The 25,331-nt window shown below is 34.0% G+C and overlaps 1 protein-coding gene and 1 long non-coding RNA gene across 2 annotated transcripts in view; both read right to left on the reverse strand.

Annotated features, from left to right (window-relative positions):
• Positions 1-1,038: 1,038 nt before the first annotated feature.
• The window catches only part of LOC134269528 (nonsense-mediated mRNA decay factor SMG7-like), a 95,553-nt gene continuing 71,260 nt past the window's right edge, over positions 1,039-25,331 (reverse strand). Inside the window, exons 10-14 of the mRNA XM_062751729.1 lie at positions 20,924-21,006; positions 20,579-20,815; positions 18,202-18,349; positions 13,343-13,419; positions 1,039-1,133 (exon numbers count right to left, since the gene is read on the reverse strand). Coding sequence (XP_062607713.1) covers positions 1,063-1,133; positions 13,343-13,419; positions 18,202-18,349; positions 20,579-20,815; positions 20,924-21,006 — 616 coding nt within the window. The 3' untranslated portion in view covers positions 1,039-1,062. The remainder of the gene's footprint in view (positions 1,134-13,342; positions 13,420-18,201; positions 18,350-20,578; positions 20,816-20,923; positions 21,007-25,331) is intronic.
• LOC134269525 (uncharacterized) lies at positions 9,832-11,054 on the reverse strand. The gene is made up of 3 exons (XR_009992591.1): positions 10,931-11,054; positions 10,585-10,692; positions 9,832-10,377 (listed from the first exon to the last, which is right to left on the reverse strand). It is a non-coding gene; the product is annotated as an uncharacterized LOC134269525 (long non-coding RNA).

A 25,331-nucleotide genomic window follows, 5' to 3' on the forward strand; every position in this document is an offset into this window, starting at 1 on the left:
ACTCCTATCTCTCGAACTGAACCCCTGGTCCCGTTTTTTTCCTCTACATAACTAAGCAAATTTACTCCTAATCTCTCAAACTTCTATCTCTCGAAGTTCTGCATCTCTCGAATCAAGACCCGGGTCCCATTACACACATTTCATTGTTTTTTACCCGCGTCAATCAAGCGTGAATTTATTGCAGCTTGGACTTACCTGGATAACAGTGAATGCCTGGGGCTGGCATGGAGGTGTTTATTGGGTGTTTACATAGATGACACTACACCTGTGGGTCGTCCGTATGTAGATATAATTAATTGGTTATAATTGGTAAATTATAAACAAATCGCTTCACAACTTATTTTGACTTGAAACCAGGATGATAATTATTACAAAATAATTTTAAAACGTATGTGTCAATAAGTTCCCATAGACTATGAACTTTTATTACAGTCTACATAATCCCAATATGTCAAACATAGCACAGAAAATCCTTCCTCAAGGATTGAATACTGATTGCGAGAAGACTGGTGAACACTTGTGAAGGACCTGATCAAGCCGGGGAATAACCAAACTGACAATTGCTATGTAGGTTTCATGTAATCATGAAATAAGTACAAATTGAACCTTTAGGAAATCATTTTATTTATTCAAAATATGATCATTGTTGTTGATTTCAAGTACATTACCTGTAAGATGCGATTGAAAATGTGCATGACTTTATTTACATAAACTTCCGGTATGTATAATAGTTGAACATTGATGATAGGAACTGAAAATTCCGGATTTTATTCATTTCTTATCTCTAGAACCCCTCAAACTCTCGAACTTTTCTTGAGATCCCTTGAACTTCGAGAGATCGAGAGTCACCTGTACTTGTAGATTACTTTTTGTTCCATTCAGTATATTTAACTTTTTGTGTTGCAAGGGAAAAGTTTGTGCATGCTGTCATTTTTAACTTCTTGGGGGCATCTTCCTTCATGGTTAAATTTTAGATGTGGAGAACCTTGTTAGCATTTCACCTTAATCTACAATTAATATCTAATGGTAATGCATCTATGAGATAAAAATGAGCTTGGCATTTCACCTGTGTGCTTTTTCCAAGTATTGAAAACATCTCAATTCTGTATCCTCTGGTAATGGCAGATCATCATCTACAAAAGTATGATTATACAAATTTAAATCTATACTCATTGGGAAAGCATTTATATGTTGTCCTTTATGATTCACTTTGTTTTTAAATGACTAAAACAATTTTATTTCTTAATTATCTCCCTTTGAGAGAAGACATAGTTTTACATTTTAACAAATTTAAATAACTTTTACCCACTGATCCTGTGTGGCAAGTTTGGTTGAGTAAGTTGATCTTGAGAACAAGAAATGTTTGTAAAATGCCCCCTCCCGCATATAATTGAAATTTTTCTAAGCCTGAAATGTACCCAAAACAGAAGTTGACCTACTGTAGATATCCTTATAAATCTGCATACCAAAGAACTTTCACTTTAATATGTGCAATGTCTGCACAGAAAATGAATGGAAACTACAGATAATTGAAAGTTTTCTAAGGTCAAGGTGCATATCTCTCCATTGTTTCCATAACAGAACTTGACTTAGTTATTCTTCTAAAAAATCTTTTTACCAAATTTCATTTCAGTATCGCAACCACTGCAAGAAAATGAACAGAAACTTTGTGGACCAACAGACAGACTGACTGACTGACTGACAGACAGCAGCAAAGCAATATGCCCTGATTCTTCGTAGGGGGAGTTGAAATGTGAAAAGTTCACAAAAGAAAAATGACACAGTATGAAAGCAAAGATTAATTTTTTTCAACAGAATATTTATTAAGAGTTTGCCTCTGGTAAATTAAAAATAAACTTCGGTAATAATAATTTCTACATAACACTCTTATATCCTGGCTGTGAGAAGGATTGCTATTTTATCATTCTCATGACAGGAACTGTCATGAGAATGTAGGAACGTAGGAACCTCCATTTCATTATATACAGCAAAAACTTGTTTAGTACGAATACAGATATTGCGAATTCATGGATATAGTGAAGTTATCTTGGATCCCCAGTATATTTATTTAAGTAACGAATTCCTTATACAGTAATAATAAATTACAGATAAAGCGAAGTAATTATCCGAAAATTCTGTAGACATGCAAGTGCAGTTTTGTAAGAACTCAATGTCTTAAATTAATGAAAATTTGTTACATAGTTTTATAAACAAAATTAACTTTAGAATTTTCTGGACAAACATTGGCTCATAGTTACTTGGAAATGGGACCTGAACCAAAATATTAACCTGTTCACTCATCAAAAAATGTAGGTCAGATCCAGTATCCGAAGCAAGTCTATCAGTGTGCATCCTTAGATGTTCATCCATGCAAGTTTGGTCATCATAGGGCTCATAGTTACTTGGAAATGAGAACTGGAGCAGAAACATTAACCTGTTCACTCATCCAGAAAATGTAGATAAGATCCAGCATCCACTGCAAGTCTGGTTGTTTGCATCCTTAGATGTATCATCCATGCAAGTTTTAAACCAGAGGCCATGAAATTCACAATTTTGAAAGAAGCCACATTGCTTATCATAACTTTAAGGTCAGACGATACGTTCCCCAAATATCTGTTATGTATATCTTCATAATATATGAAAAATGTACAAAATTTTCATTACTTTTTGATTTCTAAATTTTAACAAACTAAGTTTTTTCTTTAAAAGATTTTATAAGAAATGTCACCCTCTGGTATCTCCCACAAATGCCTGGTAAGGTACCTCAATTTTTTGTGAGTAAACATGTTGAAGTATTAATTCTTCAATGGCAAAATCTTGGGAAAAAAATATTTGTTATTGAGGAACGTCTCGTCTGTCCTTAATACACATAGCATGCATACCTTGGTTACTTAATACCCAGAGGTAGATAAAGAGTAACAAAGAGAAAATGCATTTCCACTTTATAACCAGCTGTGCGCTGTGGCAACACACTTTGAAAAAAAATTTCAAAGTGTGTTAAAATTGGGACAAAATCAATGCACTTTGAAAAAATTTTTCAAAGTGTGTTAAATTTGGGCACACTTAACGCACTTTGAAAAAATTTTAAAAGTGCATTAAGAGTATACATAAACATTTTTACCAGGTTGATATTTAACACACTTTGAAAAAAAATACAGCATTTGTGCATTTGTGTGCTTAACCCCCCCCCCCCCACTACCGATGCCTATGCTACACCCAAATATATGTATTTGTGTAACTGGTATGACTTTGAAAACTTTCAATAAATTTTAGTTGACATAAAATGCATGCAAACTGGGAAAAATTAATTACAGTAAAACATTTAAGAGAGAAAGAATTTTCAAAGTATGCAAAAATCAAAATTGCTCACTTTCACATCCTGAAGTGACCTTATCACCGAAAATTTATCAAACAGGTTCAATTACTTATTAAACATAAGATTTGCATACACATTTTTTCAAAGTGCATTAATGCACTTTGAAAAAAAATATTATTTTTTCAAAGTGCATTGATTTGATCCCAAATTTAACGCACTTTAAAAAAAATTTTCAAACTGTGAAATTTTTCAAAGTACAAAGTAACAGTGCACCCCATCCAAGAGAAATCACAGAGCCTGGGGCCACATTTTTTAAAATTTTGGAAATTTTATCAAAAATTTTATTTCATCATAAATTGTTATCATAAATTTTATTTCATAAGAAATTGTTGATTAATATTAAAGTGCATATTTCATAGCATTAATTTATTTTAAGATTATGCACAACCTCCCCCCCCCCCCCCCCCCCCCCCTCCCCCCCCCCCCCCCCCCACCCCCCCCCCCCCCCCCCCCCTCCAAGTACCCCTGACCCAGAGGCCAGGGAATTAACCATTTTGAATTATAAAAGATAGTTATTTTATCCTCTGAACTTTATATAGGAAACATTTTAACAGAAGTATAATAACAAGAGGCCCAAGGGCCTGGCTGCAATAATGTAGCCCTCTCCGATGTTTTTTATCTGATGTTTTCTGGACAGGGCTACAATTCCACAGCATCTCCATAATGGTGCAAAAATAATTTTTTAATACGGGCCACTGCAGGCAGAATAAATTGTTTTTACATTCAACTTACTTCTAATAAGATGAGATTTTTATTCACTGTCGACAACATAGCCCTTTTAATGCGAAAACCATTTAAAATAAATCTGAGTGTTACCTGTGGCTTCTACTCAGCTGCCATGACAGTTCATGCATGATGTACAGAGACTTGTGCTTGAAATTTAGAATAAATGAATAAAGCAAGTGTTAGGCCAAAATAAAAAGTACCATTGTTTCCTCTAACGCGACTGACCCAATTCAATCGCACTGACTGAAAAGATTTTTTAAATAAGATTATTCAAATATTTTTTTTTTGTTCACCAAGTTTTAAAAAAGTATAATTTCATCAAAATCAGTTTTCATCAGAACGGCCGACATTGTTCTACTGTGATTTTCAAACATTTGTTGGAAACAAAATGGCGCTCAGATGTGATTACAGAGAATTAGTTCTTCATAAAGCAACGGTGACAACTCCATCTTATGCCTTTATCAAATTAGAATTCTTCACTCTTGAAAACATAGGTAATCAGAGATTACAGAGCTCACCTCAACGAATGTTGTCTTTAAGTAAGGCAAAGTCACACAATTAACCAACAAAAAGTGTACATCCAAAAATGCAAAATTTATGCAATTTTGATTTTATACTTTGGAATAGACCTATATATAAACTTCAAACTAGTTCTCCATCATGAAAACATACTTAAAATCCAGCATCTGAAGCAAGTTTGAGAGTTTTCATCCCTTGATGCATCATTTGTGCAAGTTTGGCTTATATAAGCTTTATAGTTTCTTGGTAATAGACCTGCATCCATAACTTTTACGAGGTGTCCATTATCTGGAAAATGTATGTAGAATTCAGCATCTGAAGCAAGTCCATTAGTGTGCATCCTAAGATGTACCATCCATGCAAGTTTGGTCATTATAGAGCTCATAGTAACTTGGAAATGAAACCTGCACCAAAAACTTTAACCTGTTCACTCAACCAGAAAATGTAGGTCAGATTCAGCATCCGAAGCAAGTCTAGTAGTATGCATCCTAAGATGTACCATCCATGCAAGTTTGGTCATTATAGGGCTCAAAGTAACTTGGAAATGAAACCTGCACCCAAAACTTTAACCTGTTCACTCAACCAGAAAATGTACATCAGATTCAGCATCTGAAGCAAGTCTGGTAGTATGCATCCTTAGATTTATCATCCATGCAAGTTTGGTCACTATAGTGCTCATAGTTACTTGGAAATGAGACCTGCACCAAAAACATAAACCTGTTCACTCATGCGGAAAATGTAGGTCAGATTCAGCATCCGAAGCAAGCCTGGTAGTGTGCATCCTAAGATGTACCATCCATGCAAGTTTGGTCATTATAGGGCTCATAGTAACTTGGAAATGAAACCTGCACCCAAAACTTTAACCTGTTCACTCAACCAGAAAATGTAGGTCAGATTCAGCATCCAGAGCAAGTCTGGTAGTATACATCCTTAGATTTATCATCCATGCAAGTTTGGTCACTATAGTGCTCATAGTTACTTGGAAATGAGACCTGCACCAAAAACATAAACCTGTTCACTCATGCGGAAAATGTAGGTCAGATTCAGCATCCGAAGCAAGCCTGGTAGTGTGCATCCTAAGATGTACCATCCATGCAAGTTTGGTCATTATAGGGCTCATAGTAACTTGGAAATGAAACCTGCACCCAAAACTTTAACCTGTTCACTCAACCAGAAAATGTAGGTCAGATTCAGCATCCAGAGCAAGTCTGGTAGTATACATCCTAAGATGTATCACCCATGCAAGTTTGGTCACTATAGTGCTCAAAGTTACTTGGAAATGAGACCTGCACCTAAAACATAAACCTGTTCACTCATGCGGAAAATGTAGGTCAGATTCAGCATCCGAAGCAAGCCTGGTAGTGTGCATCCTAAGATGTACCATCCATGCAAGTTTGGTCAACATAGGGCTTATAGTTACTTGGAAATGAGACCTGCACCAAAAACATAAACCTGTTCACTCATGCGGAAAATGTAGGTCAGATTCAGCATCCGAAGCAAATCTGGTACTATGCATCCTAAGATGTACCATCCATGCAAGTTTGGTCATTATAGGGCTCATAGTAACTTGGAAATGAGACCTGCACCCAAAACTTTAACCTGTTCACTCAACCAGAAAATGTAGGTCAGATTCAGCATCTTAGGCAAGTCTGGTAGTATGCATCCTTAGATTTATCATCCATGCAAGTTTGGTCACTATAGTGCTTGCTCACAGTTACTTGGAAATGAAACCTGCACCAAAAACTTTAACCTGTTCACTCAACTAGAAAATGTAGGTCAGATTCAGCATCCGAAGCAAGCCTGGTAGTGTGCATCCTAAGATGTACCATCCATGCAAGCAGGCTTGGGGTCAATTACTTTGAAATGTAATTAATTACTTTCAAATACACTGATAATTTTGTCAATTACTTGCAATTACAATTGCATTGATTTTTTCAAATGTAATTAATTACTTTCAATTACTTTGACAAATGTAATTAAATACATTTCAATTACTTGAAGTTTTATTTTTTTTTAAAAAAAAATAAAGATTTTTTTAAATAAGATCTTTTCTATAGCGATCGAATTTGAACTTTCATTCAGTGTTTTTGTTCTTGGGTATGATAGGGGTTCACACCTGGTCAAAATTAGATCTTTACCTTATAATGAGTGTGACACACTGTATAAACAAATTAAACATTATGAGGCAATTAATTATTGTACAAACACAAGCCCATGCTACACCAGTGTGGTGTATGGCAAGATTTTTTTGTTACTTTCTCAAAAGACACCTTTTTAAATATAAACTTTCATTTTGAAAAAAAGTAATTAAAATGTAATTGAAAAGTAATTGAAAATACATGGCCTTTTTTGAAATGTATTTAAATACATTCAATTACTTGTAATTGAAGGCTCGCTCAAATACAAATTACTTCCAATTACTCTGAAAAATGTAATTAATTACACTCAATTACAATTACTTTATTCAATTACCCCCATCCCTGCATGCAAGTTTGATCATTATAGGGCTCATAGTAACTTGGAAATGAAACCTGCACCCAAAACTTTAACCTGTTCACTCAACCAGAAAATGTAGGTCAGATTCAGCATCCGAAGCGAATCTGGTAGTATGCATCCTTAGATGTATCATCCATGCATGTTTGGTCACTATATTGCTCATAGTTACTTGGAAATGAGACCTGCACCAAAAACATAAACCTGTTCACTCATGGGGAAAATGTAGGTCAGATTCAGCATCCGAAGCAAGTCTGGTACTATGCATCCTAAGATGTACCATCCATGCAAGTTTGGTCATTATAGGGCTCAAAGTAAGTTGGAAATGAAACCTGCACCCAAAACTTTAACCTGTTCACTCAACCAGAAAATGTACATCAGATTCAGCATCCAAAGCAAGTCTGGTAGTATGCATCCTTAGATTTATCATCCATGCAAGTTTGGTCACTATAGTGCTCATAGTTACTTGGAAATGAGACCTGCACCAAAAACATAAACCTGTTCACTCATGCGGAAAATGTAGGTCAGATTCAGCATCCGTCAGCATATGTCTGCATATTCATCCTGATACCGGTAAATATAATTCAGATGTCCTATCTTCATGCCTTTATTTATGGGTTAAACTTCATGACTAGGACATTGAATACAGCATTATCATTATTCATTTTTTTCTTGCTAACTTTTTTCATCATAAGCATGTAATTGTTTCAGTTTTGTAAATATAGAAGCAGTTAGTTAGTAAAATGATTCATATGCTTATCCAGTTATATAACTGATATCAAATAATGTCCATATATTATTTTTTGCTCACAATCCCACAACACTTGACTACCCGGTAGTTATTTACACTAGTAACAAAAATTGTGAATCAGCTGACTCAAGATCAGGTCACGTGATTGGACAAAGTGGCTGCTAAAGACAGGAGGGAAATGGCCATTTCAGTTGAAATTTGATGACTGCTGACTGTATTACACAGGTGACCACTTAATAGAGTTACTTTATACAAGAAATTTCATTGGGAAGAAATAAAATGACCGCATACTAGGACAAGTGATAGAGGTGACAGCTATGACAAGTTCGACTGTATGAGCCACATTAGATCAACGGGGGAGAAGGTATGCTTCGGATAAGGACTTTTCATATTATTTTATTATTATTCTGCTATGACCTAGAAACATGATTCAAAATCACTGCACACTGTTTGCCCAAAGACACTCTGTGGGTGAAGTATGAGCCAGATTGGGCTAAGGAGAGATATGCTCCTGACAAGAGATTCGGACAGATGAATGGACGGACAGACTGATCACTGTAGGGGGCAAGCAGAGTGAGTCCCTTATAATGCTTGCAATAATTCAGTTACCCCTCTTTAAATAAAGAATTATTACTACATGTACTGTACAGCAGGAAATTAACTCGCGGAGTTAATATTCGCTATATTGGCGGAAAAAGAAATTCCGCGAATTCAACATATAGTGAATAATTCTTGAAAAGATTTATAAGGGTAAACTGAAATTTTATCATCATCTGTGATTAGATGCAGACTGTCATTATAATTATGAGAGTGTATACAAACACGCAGTTGTTGGTGTTTTGTAAAGCTTATCAATTGTTAAATTAATTTCTATAGCTAACGATTACGGTAGTTTGCCATCTAGTAGACATGTAATGTAATTATTTAATTTTAAACAAGCTTGTATAATTTCACCCGTGTTTATCACTCAGTCATTACCCTTAATCAAGACACTTGCGAAGTAAACAGGGTAATTATAAAGACAATTAATTAATTTCAATTATATGATTAAAAGTTCAACAATTTGACTACTATATTTTTTTTTATTTGGCCTCGGAAATAAAAAATATTCTGAATGCGTAACATTATTTTGACTTCAAATCGGGATCAGTCCGGTGTTTCGTTATTTAATCGGGCTCAAAATTGACACAGTATATCGACTTGCCTCTCCTGTCTGATATGCGCGATATACAAGAACAGACTTTCATAAGATAGAGAATGAAAATAAAGGTTCACACAATATATACCTAAAGAAAAAAAAGTACTATTTTAAAAATGTATGGTTTTTTCCTTTCCGCGAATTCAAACGACCGCGATTTGCTGAAAATTGAACAAATTGTGATCTTTTCCGACCGCGATTTTAACCTGCTATACAGTATGTTATTATCATAAAGCAATTATGTTTCTTAAAATTTTGGTGCACAGTGGAAGTTAAGAGCCATTCTCTGTAATGATTTGAAATTTTATACAGGAGCTGTGGCACGCATAGTCTCAGAATTTCTCCAAACTCTCTATGATAAAAGGCATTGATACCCTGAACTGAAATCAGGCAAAAATTGGTTGCTATCCCGCACCTCAGATCTCCATATATTTTCCATATTCAAAATAAGGAGAAAATGCGGACGGGAGTATTTGGACTAATTTTCCGCATTCATTCCAGATTTCCGTAGATTCAAATTTCCAGATTTTCTCCGTATTCAAAATATGGAGAAAATATGGATGGGAGTATTTGGACTCTTTTTCCGTATTTTCTCCAGATTTCCGCATTTCCATATATAAAAAATATGGAGGTATTTACTTGGTTGATAAAATGCGGAAATACAGAAATCTGGAGAAAATACGGAGTTAATCACATGGTTATAAAATGGCTTAAAACTGCTACATGATGCATACATACATAAATATTTACAAAACCATCAACAATGTGCAAAATTATGTACAATTTATTATACCATTATGAGAAAAACATTTAAATGAATGAAAAATTTACACATTATGGACATGAGCAATGTATTGGATCTTATATCTTTTACAAACAAACAGAGGAGCATGTATGGAAAGAGTGAACTCTTATTAAGCCACAAATTCATCATGAAAAAAATAAGAATGTGGCATTTTTTTATATATATAAATTAAATGGAAATCTATTCATTCTATAAAAGCAAAAGTGGTAGTGAAAAGTTCAACACTTTTAGATATTGGGGGAAAAAATAACAATTGACATAGCTAGCATTGAATATTTACCAAAAAAAAAAGAAGCAATTTTATAGACATTTTTTATCAATCTGGATCACATTTGCCATTTTCTACCTGCATTCCTGATTCATATTTCTCACAATATTCAATTTATATCTCAGGTCTGTGCTTTACACCCATCTGTCCAATAAAATTTTTCTTCAGACTTCTTTGTAATTTGTAAGGTCAATGCATGGTTAATTTCTTGCAGCAGCACTTGCGGTCGAATTGGCAAATCCTATAAGTTAAAAAAAATACTTAAATTATGGTGCAAATAAAATTCAAATTAATTGCTTTTATTCCTTTTATAGTCTTTTTATAAACACAAGTTTGGGTACTTCAATTTTATATCAATTTGTTTAAAGTAATATTTATAATAATGACAATCGTAGTTGATTGTTCTTAATTAAACAAGCAATAAAAAAGAAAAAAAGAATATATATACCTCATACATAACCATCCATGGACCAGCTTTAAGCCTGTGAAAATCGCAGTTAGTTGAATAACCACTTATTCTTTTTCAGAAAATCTCCTCCTTTTGCACAGACAGACGCTACCAAAATAAAATGTGTGGTAAATCATTGCTAGAGATTACAGCCCATGGCTTCCCAAAATTAATTTAACACCTTTAATTGTGGTTAATCATAATCAAGTTCTTTGAGCTGATTGAATAATTTGAATCATGGGCATATCGGCTGAAACGAACGTAGCCTGGTAGCTCAGTCCTAGGCCTAGAGCAATTTTATTTTCATCATCACTGACACACATTAAAAAAAATATGACTGACCTACTGTATATGAAATACGTGTATCTGCATCTATTGGTTGATACAGCAATACGATCTCATGCTTCCTGGTCAACAAACCTCCTCTTCAAAACATGCAGACGTTACAACATGGAAGCCAAGGTCAAATTTTGGCGGTCTGTTTTTAAATTAATAGATCACTGAGCCCGACTTTTTGAAACGTTCTTTCGATCCCGATCAAATTGTACATAACATTTAGGAGAAACAGAGAACTGCTGCAGAGCTCCGTATTTTTTCCAGATGAAAAATATTCTAAGTTAAGAGTTAAATATTTTTCCAGATGAAAAATAGACTAAGTCCAATTCTCCATATTATTTCCGTATATTTTCCAGATTATTTCCGTATATTTTCTGCTTTTCCGTATTGTTAATTCTCTCTGTATTTTTTCCACATTTTTTCCATATTTAAAATGAGGAAAAAATGCGGAATAATGCGGAAATCTGGAGATCTGAGGTGCGGGCTGTTTTATAGTTACCATGGCAACATGTCTTAAGGTTCAAAAAATGGCATTTTTTAACATGTTTAGAGCCCCATAGTTAACATTTGCGGCAAAGCAAACAATTGTTAATGACTGTTTCCAAAAGTTGAAGGTAAGATGTCTCGAATGCATGATAAACATGTTTGGTAAATCAACTATTACATACGTTACTATGGTAACAAAGTATTCAAAAGTAAAAAAAATATTCATTGAATTTTATGAGGTCATACTCGTAAAAATGAAAAGCAATTATAGGATGAAATGTTACCAAATAATAGAAAAAAGAGCCTTGAAACACATACCAAGAAAAAATATATTTCATTTTGGTTGGCAATGGTTGCCAAGGTTTTTATGCCCCAGAGAGCCTTCAAAGAAACACTATGTATGTTTAAATATGATCCTATCTTTTAAAAAAAGCACATTTCCTCATTACTAATGATCAATTTTATAAGATGTTGGTGTGCTCCAAATTTTCCCATTTCAAAAAATTCAGATTAGATTCTTTAAATAGAGCGTTGCTATGGAAATAAGCAGAAAATATATGCTTAAAAACCTGAAAAATATTTTGTTTCCTTGGATACGTACCCTTAAATGTAGATTCCCAAAACTTTTATGATTGATATTTATTAACAGCTAACTTGACTTTTAATTTTGACTATCATCCAATCTCTAAGTGGATGCAAGAAGTTGGCACACAGGGTTTAATATTGATATAAAGTTAAAAAAATCGAACATTTTCCCTTCTTGGTAACCATAGCAACAGTGTTGTTTTATTCATCAAATTTTATCAATATATGATATTTAACTTCAGTTCTAACAGATAAGACTATTCCAGCTGAGCTCTTTAATTTGTTTCTTGATTAAATGGCAATTTAATTCTTAATGCAGCGGAAAAAAATTCACTTTTAAGCACTGGTACTTTGTTTCCATGGTAACTACAAAGTAGCAATTATACCCAATTTTTCTTATGGTTTTGGTGTTGCAAGGTCCTAAGGATGCATATTTGCCAGTCTTGAATTTTCATGTTTTTTCTCAAGACAGTAGCATTAACCCAATCTTAGTTACTGGTTTTGCATGGTGACACTGTGTTACCATGGCAACCATAAAAGTTATTTATAGAATAATATTGCTTATACTTATATACTTAAGGTCAAACATTTTCATTGTTTTTCTTAAGTCAATGATTGAGTTTTAGCATGTAACACCTACCATTAGTGAATATGGAGTGTTTTTCAGCATATTTCAGCATTTTAAATGTATTCCAAATGTACCCTTGGTTACCACTTACTTAGAGATATATTCTAAAAAGTTTCTTCATAGTATAAGTGACATCAAGGTGTTGTGTTTTTTGTTAGAATGGTTTGTTTGCTTTTTCTAGTTTTTATTAAGCCACAGTCAGGATTTAAAGTGGCTGAAAATCTCGATTTTTCAAACTTTTCCGGCTGTTGCCATAGCAACCGAGACACTTAGCAACAAAATTTTGTTTGATATTTGTTTCTGGTGTTAAGTACTAAGCATGGGTGAAGTTTCATCAAAATTGGTGACCATGCGTGGCAACGAAGTTTAAGTGGTTACAGAGAATGGCAATTAAACGGATTATATCCTTTACTTTGCAGTATTTTTATTTAAGGAATTAGTAATTTTATAATGTGATTGAGTGGCTTGCGTGATGAGTTGCATAAATGCCAAAGGCTTTTATGCATAAAATTTTCATGCAAGCCAAGCCATCGACATGAAGTCAAAAAATCTGAGTTATTCCTTATATTTACATCCTCTTGATTCCCCAAATCCATGTGCGACAAGCCCCACTAGTGTCTTTATTTGTCCCGCCCCATACATTATCTATTTGTAATTTTATCTTGGACAAAGACATTGGAAATGTAAATATCTATTCTTGTATGATACAACAATTGTACTTACATTTGGAAATATTTGGACTTCCTTCACTGTCTGGCGGCCTGATGTTGTTCAAAACCTTGCTCAAGTTTGTCATTACACTGAAATGTAGTATTTTATGTCACTGTAATTGCAAGTAAGGAGAGTATAAAGTATATACTTGCCTATAAGTCAGTATTTTGGGAGTTAAGGCAAACCGACTTGAACACAAGCATATACAGCAGTTTTTTAGTCTGTCAGTCTATCTGTCTGATGTCAGTCTGAACAAGATGCCTATGGGCCACAACACTGAAGTGCTGTTTTTCATCAGATTTCATCCTTGTAATACTTACTGTGGGCCCGACCTACTCCTGGAAGTCATGATTTGAACAATTTTAATTCTAAACAACCTCGGGATACTTCCATATAAGTTTAAGGTTTTCTGGCCCAGTGTTTCTTGAGCAAAAGATTTTTCCTAGATATTTCATATTAAAACTTAAACTCTCTATTGTGGCCTTATCCAACCCCCAGGGACCATGATTTGAACAATTTAGAATTTACACCACCCCAGGATGCTTTAAATAAGCTCAAGTTTTGCTAGAAAAGTAGTTCTTGAGAAAAAGATTTTTTAATGACCGCACCCTATTTTTCTTCTTTTCTTGATTATCTCCCCCTTGTAAGGGGACTTGGCCCTTTATTTTAACAATTTAACATCTTTCTTATACAAATCATACATCACTTTAAGGTATGTCACTTGTCAGCTTTTTAGAAAAGTTCATGCAGAACCTATAACTTTAAAACTATTTATCATAATTCAATTTTTATAACATATTTAAATTCAATGATGTAAATTGTTCAACATTCCATGAAAAAACTGCTCAAAAGTCCAAAAAGAAGCAAGATTTATGAGGGACTATTTCTTGTGGTGGAAGGATATTTAGCAGAAAATTCTGCAAATCTGCACTTTTATGAAATTAGTATCTTGGAACTTTACCTTCACATACTTTTGCTTGGGGATATTTTCTATTATGATATTGCTAGGAATATCTCATATAGGTCTCAATTTATATTTTTAGAACAAATTTTAAACCTTCCCTCAACAAACTTTGCCGAAAATGAAAATATGTGAGAGAAGTCAGGATAAAATTTACACCTTTTTTCATCTGAAAATCATATATTTTGACCAATATAAAATTAACATGAAGCTTTTTTTATAAACCGCGAAGAATGAATCTAATAGCTACCAATTTTATACTGTATAAACTGGGTTAGAAGAGTTAACACTTTTTTATAAACCCTGAAACTAGGTTGGAACAATTTACACTTTTTTATAATCCGCAAAGTGGTTGTAAAACAATGTAAAAATAAAAATAAATAGCAAAAGTACCTTGTCTTAGTCGTAAGTTCTTTTGTAAAACAAACGCTTAATCAATTCAAATTCCAGATATTCCAGAGAGTAACATAAATGAATAGAGAAATTTGCTGGGTGTAGAAATGTTCATCATAATTTGATTAAATACACGTTATATGTGTTATTTATATTAAATATTATACTATTTATGTAATTGTTTGTCATTCACTAATTCTGCAAAGAATTATTTGCAATTAAAGAAAAGTATTTCATTTATTTACAGCAGAACACTTTGGCACACACATGTCGCTTCATACAACATTGAAATCAACTCACACTTACCTGTAAAATCTAATGATACACCTGAGTAACCATGTGACCTAGATTTCAACCTAATGGGATACTTGTTAGACCAAATTAAATACCCTATTGAGCGACCCACTATAGTGAGCAACCTACTGAAAACTTTACTCCTGAAATTCAATAAGAGCTGGCAACCGGCAAAATTAACCGCTTGTACGAGAAATTTTGCCGGCTATGAAATTTCCGTCATTAGGATTTTGCCGGGGCTGGTACGTGAAATCCATGTGAAATCCATAGATTTTATCGCAACTATTTCCATGATCTAGAGTAGCTTCCCTTGAGTGCGCTCTTTTTTCAAGGAAGTTTGATTAGATCGATAGTGTTATGTAATGGCGTCGCGGACAACGAATCGTTGAGAAACGTGCTGGTGCTGTAACACATGCGTTTGAGATCAAATACATTAAGAGGCATAAAGCATGGTCCTTTCCGAAAAGATGTTTGTGTTTTATAATTTTCGATTGAAAATTGATTGTGCGGCAGCCTCAGTATTAATAAGTGAGGGGTTCCCCGGTGAAACAACAGCAAATATATAACTATGCCAATATAATTTTAAGACCTTTCGAAAAAATGTATGAATTCTTACAGAATTTCATCAAACTGAAAATCTCAAATGTTAAGCTAAGACTTAATAATTACGAACAAAAGTCTTAATATTTAATCCTGACTTAGACGTAGAAATTCAAGATTTCAGAATTTCCTCAACAATGCTCAAACTGAAAATGCAAAAAATATTCTTATTTATTCGTGTAAGATCTCTTGAAGTACAGGAACAGTATCATTTTCACATTTGGGAAGGTTTTAATGTACTAGTAATTTGTCTCAAATTCCATTTTCTTAATTATTTTGTTCTGACAATCTGTACAAAATGTCAAAAAAGTAAATCAGTTTAAAGATTACTTTATGAAAGTCTAAGATTGCAGAATATTTCAATTTTTTTTTGGGGGGGGGTGTACTGCACATCACCAAGTGTTTAAGAAATCTTAAATTTTTAACTAAATAACTTTTTAAAAATGAATAAAAGTCCTAACCAATTTAGTGAAAGGGACTAAATTTATTTGTAGAATTTTCAGTATAATACTAGTATTTTACCACAGACAATTGTCTGTACTAGAGTTTCATACTTAAGTTGTCTATATGTTTTCATAGACACGTAGTTTTCAGAAGAAAAATAACTCAGTCTGTCAAACAAATCTGTGAAAAGTCAAAAATTGTTTTCTAATTGGCTTTTTAGGTAAAATTTGATAATTGATAGTGACAAGAATGTACTTTTTTAATGGCCTGAGAGGTAAGAAAAAGGAGTCGTAAATGCTGAATTTCATTTTCGGCCGGGGGGCTTTGCCCCCCTACCAGGGCTCTGCCCTGGACCCGCTGGGGGCCTAAGGCGGCCCCCAGACCCCTCGCCGAGACTGATTTCCTGCTATTCCATCCATTTTTCCTTCTATTGAAAATCTTATTGAAAACACTGATTTCTTAATTCACTGTAATACTCATAGGCAGGGTAGGGGAACAAAAAATGCATTTCAATTAATCAGTAATATTCAGCAATAATCAGTAATGCCTCTACCACATATAAACCCCTGACCCTAGGTCCACACATTTCACAATTTTGGAAAAAGCACCCTTGCTTATCAAAAATGTTTGATTAATACCAAGGAGGAGTTTTTAAACAATTCATTTTTGTTATATAAGTAGAGCCCCCACCCCTCTATAGTACCCCTGACCCAGGGGCCTTGAAATTCACAATTCTGGAAGAAGGACCCTTGCTCATCATAACTATATATGTAGTTCATCTGCTTAATACCCATAAGCAGAGAAGATGATTTTCAAAGATTTAATGTATTTTCACTATATAATCAATAGAATCCTGCCGTAACACCAGAATCCCTGAGCCTGGGGCCATAAAATTCACAATTTTAGAAGAGGTATTCTTTCTCATCATAACTATGTACTTAGTTTATTTGATATTCTGGAGCAGAGAAGATTTTCAAAGATTTAATGAATTTTCACAATATAATCAACAGAGTCCTGCCGTAACACCAAAGCCCTTGACCCTGGGGCAATAAAATTCATAATTTTAGAAGAGGCACTCTTGCTTTTACATTCATGCCAACAGTTTGACTGCTTGATGTCCAGGAGTAAAGATTTTTTAAGATTGCATATATTTAAGTGGTCTTGGCCCCACCCCTCAGGCCCCAGGGGGGCAGGGACTGGAAAATTCAAAAATTTTGTTCCCCTTCACCCATAGATGCCATATATGCTAAAATTGGCTGAAATTGGTTCAACGATTTCAAAGAATGTTCAAATGTTAAAATGACACATGACAGACTAGAACAGATAGCAATAACTTGGGTGACCTAAACAAGGGTATTTTTTTTTCACATGTGTAAACAACATTATGTTTGACAAATATGTAGGTATTTAATAATTTTCCTTGTCATACATTTAACTAAGAAATACAACACACAATATTACCTTTGGGAAAAGGGAGGGAAAAGAAATTCTTTTTGACATGAGACTTATTTATTGTTTCATTCCTAAATATTTTCAAATTATTTAACTGGCAAACTTAACTATATAACTGGCAAATTATTTTTCAATATATGCAGATAAAATCAACAGCTACGCTTTGTAGATTTCTACTTTCATTTCCAATAAAAAGATCTCTTTGGATTCCGATTTTATTGTTTGATAATTATTTCAAAATGTTTTTAATTTTTGTTTCTAATAAAATGACTTACAATTATCCCTTTGCATACATTTTAAATCCCCTAACTGCTCCAGGCTTTTTAATGTTATCTGTATCTGGACGCTGTGTGCGTTCAAGCGAGAAGTGATTTCCTGTGGCTATATATATAATTAACACCTCTCCCTGCATTAAATAAACACTGAAACTTATCTCTGCGCATGGAATAAACAAGTCTGATATTCTTATCCGGATTGACAAAACTCGGGTTTGGGAAACTTTTAAAATTGAAATTTAAGGGTGAATTTTTCAAATCGGGATATTGGGGCAATTTTTCTCTCCCAATCAGGAAGTCGGGATGACAGGGTCATATCGGAAGGATCCCACCTAAATCTGGAAAGTTGACATGTATGCTCAAGTAACCCTTATAGATAGTTTTAAGATATATACATGTGTTTAATCTGAAATTTAATCCATTTATTTCTTTTTGAAATTCATAATAATTACCTTGATGATTTTAGAATTGGGTTTTGAAGTTGCAAAGGATTTAACCTGAACCAGTCAAGCAAAAGCTTGACTGCTGGCAGGGTGAAAAACTCCTTCAGTTTCTGTTCTTGCTTCGGGGTGTTTTGTAAGAGCAAATCCAAAATGCCAACTACAATAAATATATTATTTTAATTATACAACATAATTAAGGAGGATCTCAACATCAATGAAGTATAATTGATTTTTGTTGTATGCATTTGTTTTTAATAATAGACTCAATATCCAATAAAATAAAGTTCAAAAGTATTTCACTTTATTTTTTGGAAATATTTAAAATATTTTATTCATCTTGTAAAAATTACTTAATTCTACATTTTAAAAGCCCTAGCTGTAATTTACATTTCTATTTAAAGTTAAATGTTAAATTATAAAGTATTTAAATGAAAACCAACAAAGTTATAATTATATAAAATCTTCACGAGTTTTATTTAATTCTTCAAAAATAGACAAAAGAAAAACTAAAACATCATATTCTTGAAAATATCTGGTTGGATTTCCTCCAACATCTGAAAATAAATCTAATATCAAAAGGTTAAAATGACCCAAAAAAAATTAAATTAGAAACAATATTGTTGTGACCAAGGAGAGCTAGGTTTTCCATCAGATCCTGAAAGTAAAATGTGTAAAATAAAGCTGAAAATATGAGAAAAAAAAATTTCAGACACACGTTGGGATTGAACCCCGATTGCCAGCGTGAAAATCCAATGCGCTAACCATTACGAACAATTTATGTTTAGTAACTTGCATCTATTAGAAAACAAGAAATCTGTGAGCCAATGCTCACTAGTAATACCCCTCTCTGATGTGAATATACAATATCATGTTAATAGATGTTACAGGTATATACAAAGATAAATAGGAATTTGACATCAGATTCAAATAAAAATTCCACCATACTGCATGTCTCAACAAAGTATATTGTACTAAAATTTCAAGCATCTGTTATGAGTAGTTGCTGAGAAAACTGCAACGAAAATTTGTTATGTATGAAACGGACAGATGCACGGATAAACAGGAAGTTGACATCAAATTTGAACAAAATTAATCTCAACGTCTGTCATGCCCAAGAGAAGATTGTCTTAAAATTTCAAGCATCTGCGATGAGTAGTTGCTAAGAAAACTGTGTCAAAACTTTGTTACGGACGGACAGACAGTCGGAAAGACAGACTGATAGACACACAAGGGTAAAACAATACACCCCCCTCTCCTTCTTAGCAGAGGACTAAAAACATTCATATCAACTTTATTAAACAATCTTTATAAAAGATGCTTTTCTTACTTTGTCTTAATTACTATTCATTTAAGGTAAACCTTTACTCAGGAAGACTTAAATTCCACTGATAAGAACGAAAAACCAACTATTGCACAAATATTGTACATCTATGATTCTTATGTTACATTTCAATTTCAAATTACTAGGTCAATGACCTACTTTTTATGCTAGTGGCCCCTCAGTATTTCCTTGAAAAAACCTCAATTTTTCACACTATGACCAATTCTTTCTTTACTCACAAAATATTACAAGCAACACAACTCTTTAAATAATGAAACATAATAGCAACAGAACAGCTTTGCTTCATTTAAAGAAAAGATAAGAGTTTGGGCCATAAACTTAAAGATTATTACCGTCCGAATTTCCTCTGTCACATTTATATTTTTTCCCTATGTGGAATTGAATATTTAAAAATTCCGAATGATAAGAACTCTAAATTATTTATAGCCTCAGATTACTTTTGTTGCATGGTATTAACATTATATGGGGTCAATGATCAAATTACTGAGATATGTTGTCTGGAATGGTTTTTAATTGTTCATATTTTTGAATTTCTTTATCTCATATAGCATTCAATCATTTGAAATAGTTTACGAAAGCCAACACCTATAATAATTGCAAAATGATATGCATGTAACCTTTACATTGTTATTAACATTGCAAGAAAAATATAAATTTTGACAAAACAAAAAATTACAAATTTAGTCCAAATTTCCTCTGCATTACCATACATTGATTTTTGTTTCTGTTTATTTTCTTCGAATAATGAAATATTAAATTTTCAAACTGATACATGTATTGAGTTAAAACTTGCTTAAAAAATCTTTACTCCTGGACATCAAGCAAAACTTGCTTATTTTATCCATTTAGAACAATTCTTAATTTAACATATTATACTTTATAAAATTTCCTTTCTGTTTTTTGAAACCCGAGTAAACGTCATCCTTAATATGCCAAAAACCTGCATGGAAAATAAACTAGAACTGTATAATCTGTACAGACAAATGCCATTTTACCAATGCACAAGAATACTTCTTTACGGAAATGTTTTAGGGAATAAATTACTTGTAAAACTGAACATCAAAGAAAATGATCTGAGCTCTTCACTGCCAAGTTCTTCATTGAAGGAGTTGGACTGTTCCTCACTGTCCTGATACTGAGTCATACGTTGAGCATGGTGCATGGAGAAGATATTTATAGCCACAATTTGTACCAGAATAAGAGATGGAAAACTCTGAGATGTTACATGGGCTGGTAAGGCTGCCAGGAGTTTAGAACTCAGTGCTGCTGCTCTGTCAAGTTCTGTAGGAAGTTTAATCAAAAAATGTAATGGTATACCCAGTACATAAAAATACAAAATGAAGAAATATTTTAGAAATGAATCATTTATTACTTCAAAATCATACAAACCAGTGCAGAGATGAATACATGCATGAAGCTGGAGAAACGATGTGATCATTTCACTCACTGAGAGTTTTCCTTTCAGCTCAGGACTAAAACAATAGAAAACTAGTGTTAATTTTAATGGGAACCGGTACCTATGTTCCCCAAATGCTGCCCATCTCCCTTTTTGTGCCTAATTTTTGTAAGACATTTGAAAGATATGACCAGTATCAAAGGATTCCATAAAAAAAATTTGCAAGCACGTGCATGCAAAATGACCTTTATTCCGCAAATCTACATAACATCCCCACTGACCCTAAATAGGTTTCACATTAATCTAATGTGTAGTTTACAAGAGATCACTCACGGACAAAAAAGTACCCAGGAAGAAGAAGAAAAATAATATTAATAGTAAGAAACAGAGTAAAAACAACAAGTTCCTCAACTTCGTTTGGAGAACATAACAAGAGGCCCATGAGCCACATCACTCACCCAAGTACATAGGCTAGGTAAGAACACAAATCAGCTTAGTATTGAAAAAGTTTAATTGGGGGGGGGGGTGTTAATTATATGCTACTTGAGGATGTCACCACATCAATATAGAATACATGCATAACTTTGCCACTCTTGAAAAGAAGACTTTTAAATATGTTTTCCTACATATTACTTTGTAAAATTTTATCTCCTATATTGGCTTTTAATTTCCACACACACCCCTCCAACCAAACCCTCTTCATGATTTGAATATAAGAGGCCCAAGGGCTTTGAATTGCTCTTTTGATAAATTTTACAATAATATCACTCTTTTTGAAGCCTCTAAGTACCATGTATATTTAAATAAAGCCTTGAAATCCTAAAAGTAAGTTATCATGACCTATATTTCAGTTAAATCACTCTGAGAGCCCAGAATAATTGACTGACAGAGTGTGATGATTCTAAGCCCCCTATAATCTGAAATATTAATATATAGCCATGCAATTTCAAAAGTAAGTCGCAGTGACATACTCTTTGGAAAACATACTCAGAGATCCCACATTGGCTCAAATGACAAAATTTGATTATCTTAAGACTCCCATTATTTGAAATGTTTAAATAATGCCTTGAAATAACAAAACTAGGTCACCATGATCTGCTTTTATTTAACACATTCTGAGGACATAAGATGAATCACCTGACAAAGTTTGATGATATCTACACTACCTTAGGATGATTCAACATGAGTTTCATCTTTCCTGGCCAAGTGATTCTTGAAGAAGATTTTTAAAGATTTTTTCTATATATTCCTGTGTAAAAATTTGATCGGACATTGTGGCCCCACCTTACCCCCACGGGTCATGATTTGAACAAAATTGAATCTACACTATCTGAGGATGATTTCACATGAGTTTCACCTTGCCAAATGGTTCTTGAGAAGATGATTTTTAAATATTTTTCCTATAAACTTCTTTGTAAAACTTTGATCAGCCATTGTGGCCCCACCCTAACCCAGAGGTCATGATTTGAATAAAATTGAATCTACACTACCTGAGGATGATTCCATAACATGAATATCTAGAGTAAATGATTATAAAATATTTTTTCCCTTTATTTGAAATAAGACAAAAAATCTAAATCATTTAGATAGAATGAAGTATTGGTCTATTTTTTTTTTCTCGCAAAATCCTTTTACATTACCTGTCCTTACCTGAAGCTTGCACAGGTGAGTTTATAGGACAAATCTAATAAGGCAAGGACATTGGTATTGATTTCAAAAACAAACATTATATAGGGTTTATAGATCTATCTTAAAAAATGAATATTCTATAGTGATTTAAAGACACCATTATTAAGAAAAAAGGTTCATATTATTTTATACAGCATTCAGTACTACTATACAAATATTACATAACATAGCATGATAATATTGGGCTAAAATTTATTTCATCATAAATGGTTGATTAAAACCAAAGAGCAGATTTCAAAGCATTATTTTATTTTCAGACTATGTACCCCCCCCCCCCCCCTTACCCTTAACCCAGGGGCCCTGAAATGAACAACTTTGGAAGAGGCACCTTTCTTCATCATAAATATGTTACCTAGATCATTGGCATATTACCAAGGAGCAAAGAATTTCCAAAGAACTAAATAATGCATTTTCACAATATAATCATAAGATTAATCACCATCCCGCCCTAACACCAGAACCCCTGACCCAGGGTCCATAAAATTCACAAATAGGTAAGAAGCATCCTTCCTGATCATAACTATGTACATAGTTCATTGGTTAAATACCTAGGAGCAGAATCTTCAGACTATATACTGTAACCCCTCCCCCCTCCCGATACCCCTGACCCAGAGAACATGGAATTAATCATTTTGCTAGATGCACCTTTCTTCATCATAAAATATATGTACTAAGATCATTGGCATAATACCTAGAAGCATTGGAAAAGATTTCTAAAGAATTTTTGCATTCTTACTATATGATCAATAGAGCCCCATCCTAACACAAGAACCTCTGATCCTGGGGCCATGAATTCACAATTTTTGAAGAGGCATTCTTGCTCATAATAACTATGTACTTAGTTTGTTTCTTTAATTCCCAGGAGCAGAGAAGATTTTCAAAGAATTAATGTATTCTCACTAAAAAACTAATAGAGCCCCGCCCTAACATCAGAACCCCTGACCCTGGGGCCATGAAATTCACAATTTTGGGAGAGGCACTCTAGCTCATCATAGCTATGTACTTAGTTAGTTTATTTAATACCCAGGAGCAGACAAAAAGATTTTCAAAGAAATAATGCATTTTCACTATATAATCTATTTAGAACTGCCATAGCATTAGAACCCCTGACCCTAAGCCCATGAATTTCACAATTATGGTAGAGGACTCAGTGCTGATTACAACTGTGCAAACAGTTTGACTGCCTGATGTCCAGGAGTATAGAAGAAGATTTTTTAAGACTGCATCAATTTTTGTGGTTTTGGCCCCACCCCTCAGGCCCCAGGGGGGGAGCCATGAAATGCACAATTTTTGTTCCCCTTTACCCTGCTTTGTACGTGCCAAAATTGGTTGAAATTGGTTCGAGCGGTTGCATAGAAGAAGCTTACAATGTAAAGTGTTCAAATGTTAACGGATGACGCACATCGCACAACAACAGACAACAAGAGGCCCATGGGCCTTATAGGTCACCTGAGCATTATGCAACAACTTTCCAGTGACTGAATTTGATTCATGTTTTAAGCCGGATGCTATGGCATTCACAATTTTTGAAAGAGGCACCATTGATCATTATAACAATACACTTAGCAGTTGCTTAGTTTGGTTACTGAATACCCATAGGCAGGGTAGGGGAGCAAAAAATGCATGTCAACTAATCAGTAGTGCCCCATTCACACATGAACCCCTGACCCTTAGGCCTAGATCCAAACATTGCACAATTTTTAAAAAGGCATCCTTGCTTTTCAAAAATATTTGATTAATACCAAGGAGCAGATTTCAAACAATTCATTCATTTTTAGTATATAAATATCCCCCCACCCCACCCCACCCCCCCCCCCCCCCCCCCCCCCCCCCCCCCCCCCCCCCCCCCCCCCCCCCCCCCCCACCCCCTGTCTAAGGTACCCCTGTCCCAGGGGCCTTGAAATTTACAATTCTGGAAGATAAGGACCCTTGCTCATCATAACTATATAGGTATGTTCACCTGCTTAATACCTAGGAGCAGAAAGGAAAATTTTCAAAGAATTCATGTATTTTCACTATAATATCAATAGAGCCCCGCCCTAAAAACAGAAACCCGACCCTGGGGCCATAAAATTCACAATTTTGGAAGAGGCATTCTTGTTCATTATTACTATAGTATATACTTAGTTAGTTTATTTAATACCTAGGAGCAGAGAAAAAAAATCAAAGAATCCATGTATTTTCACTATATAATCAATAGAGCCCCACCCTAACACCAAAACCCCTGACCCTGGGGCTATAAAATTCACAATTTTGGTAGAGGCACTCTTGCTCATCATAACTATGCACTTGGTTAATTCATTTAATACCTAGGAGCAGAGAAGAAGATTTTTAAAGAATTCATGTATTTTCACTATATAATTAATAGAGCCCCGCCCTAACACCAGAACCCCTGACCCTGGGGCCAGAAAATTCACAATTTTGGTAGAGGCACTCTTGCTCATCATAACTATGCACTTAGTTAGTTTATTCAATACCTAGGAGCAGAGAAGAAGATTTTCAAAGAATTCATGTATTTTCACTATATAATCTATAGAGTCCCATCCTAACACCAGAACCCCTGACCCTGGGGCCATTTAATACCCAGGAGCAGAGAAGAAGAATTTAAAAGAAATAATGCACTTTTACTATATGATCAATATAGCCCCACCCTAACACCAGTACCCTTGATCCAGATTTTCAAAGCATTCATGTATTTTCCCTATATAATCT

The sequence above is a fragment of the Saccostrea cucullata genome, unplaced genomic scaffold, assembly GCF_032062105.1.
Source record: "Saccostrea cucullata isolate Sc308-1 unplaced genomic scaffold, CSIRO_AGI_Scuc_v1 ctg209, whole genome shotgun sequence".
Classification (NCBI taxonomy): Eukaryota; Metazoa; Mollusca; class Bivalvia; order Ostreida; family Ostreidae; genus Saccostrea; species Saccostrea cuccullata.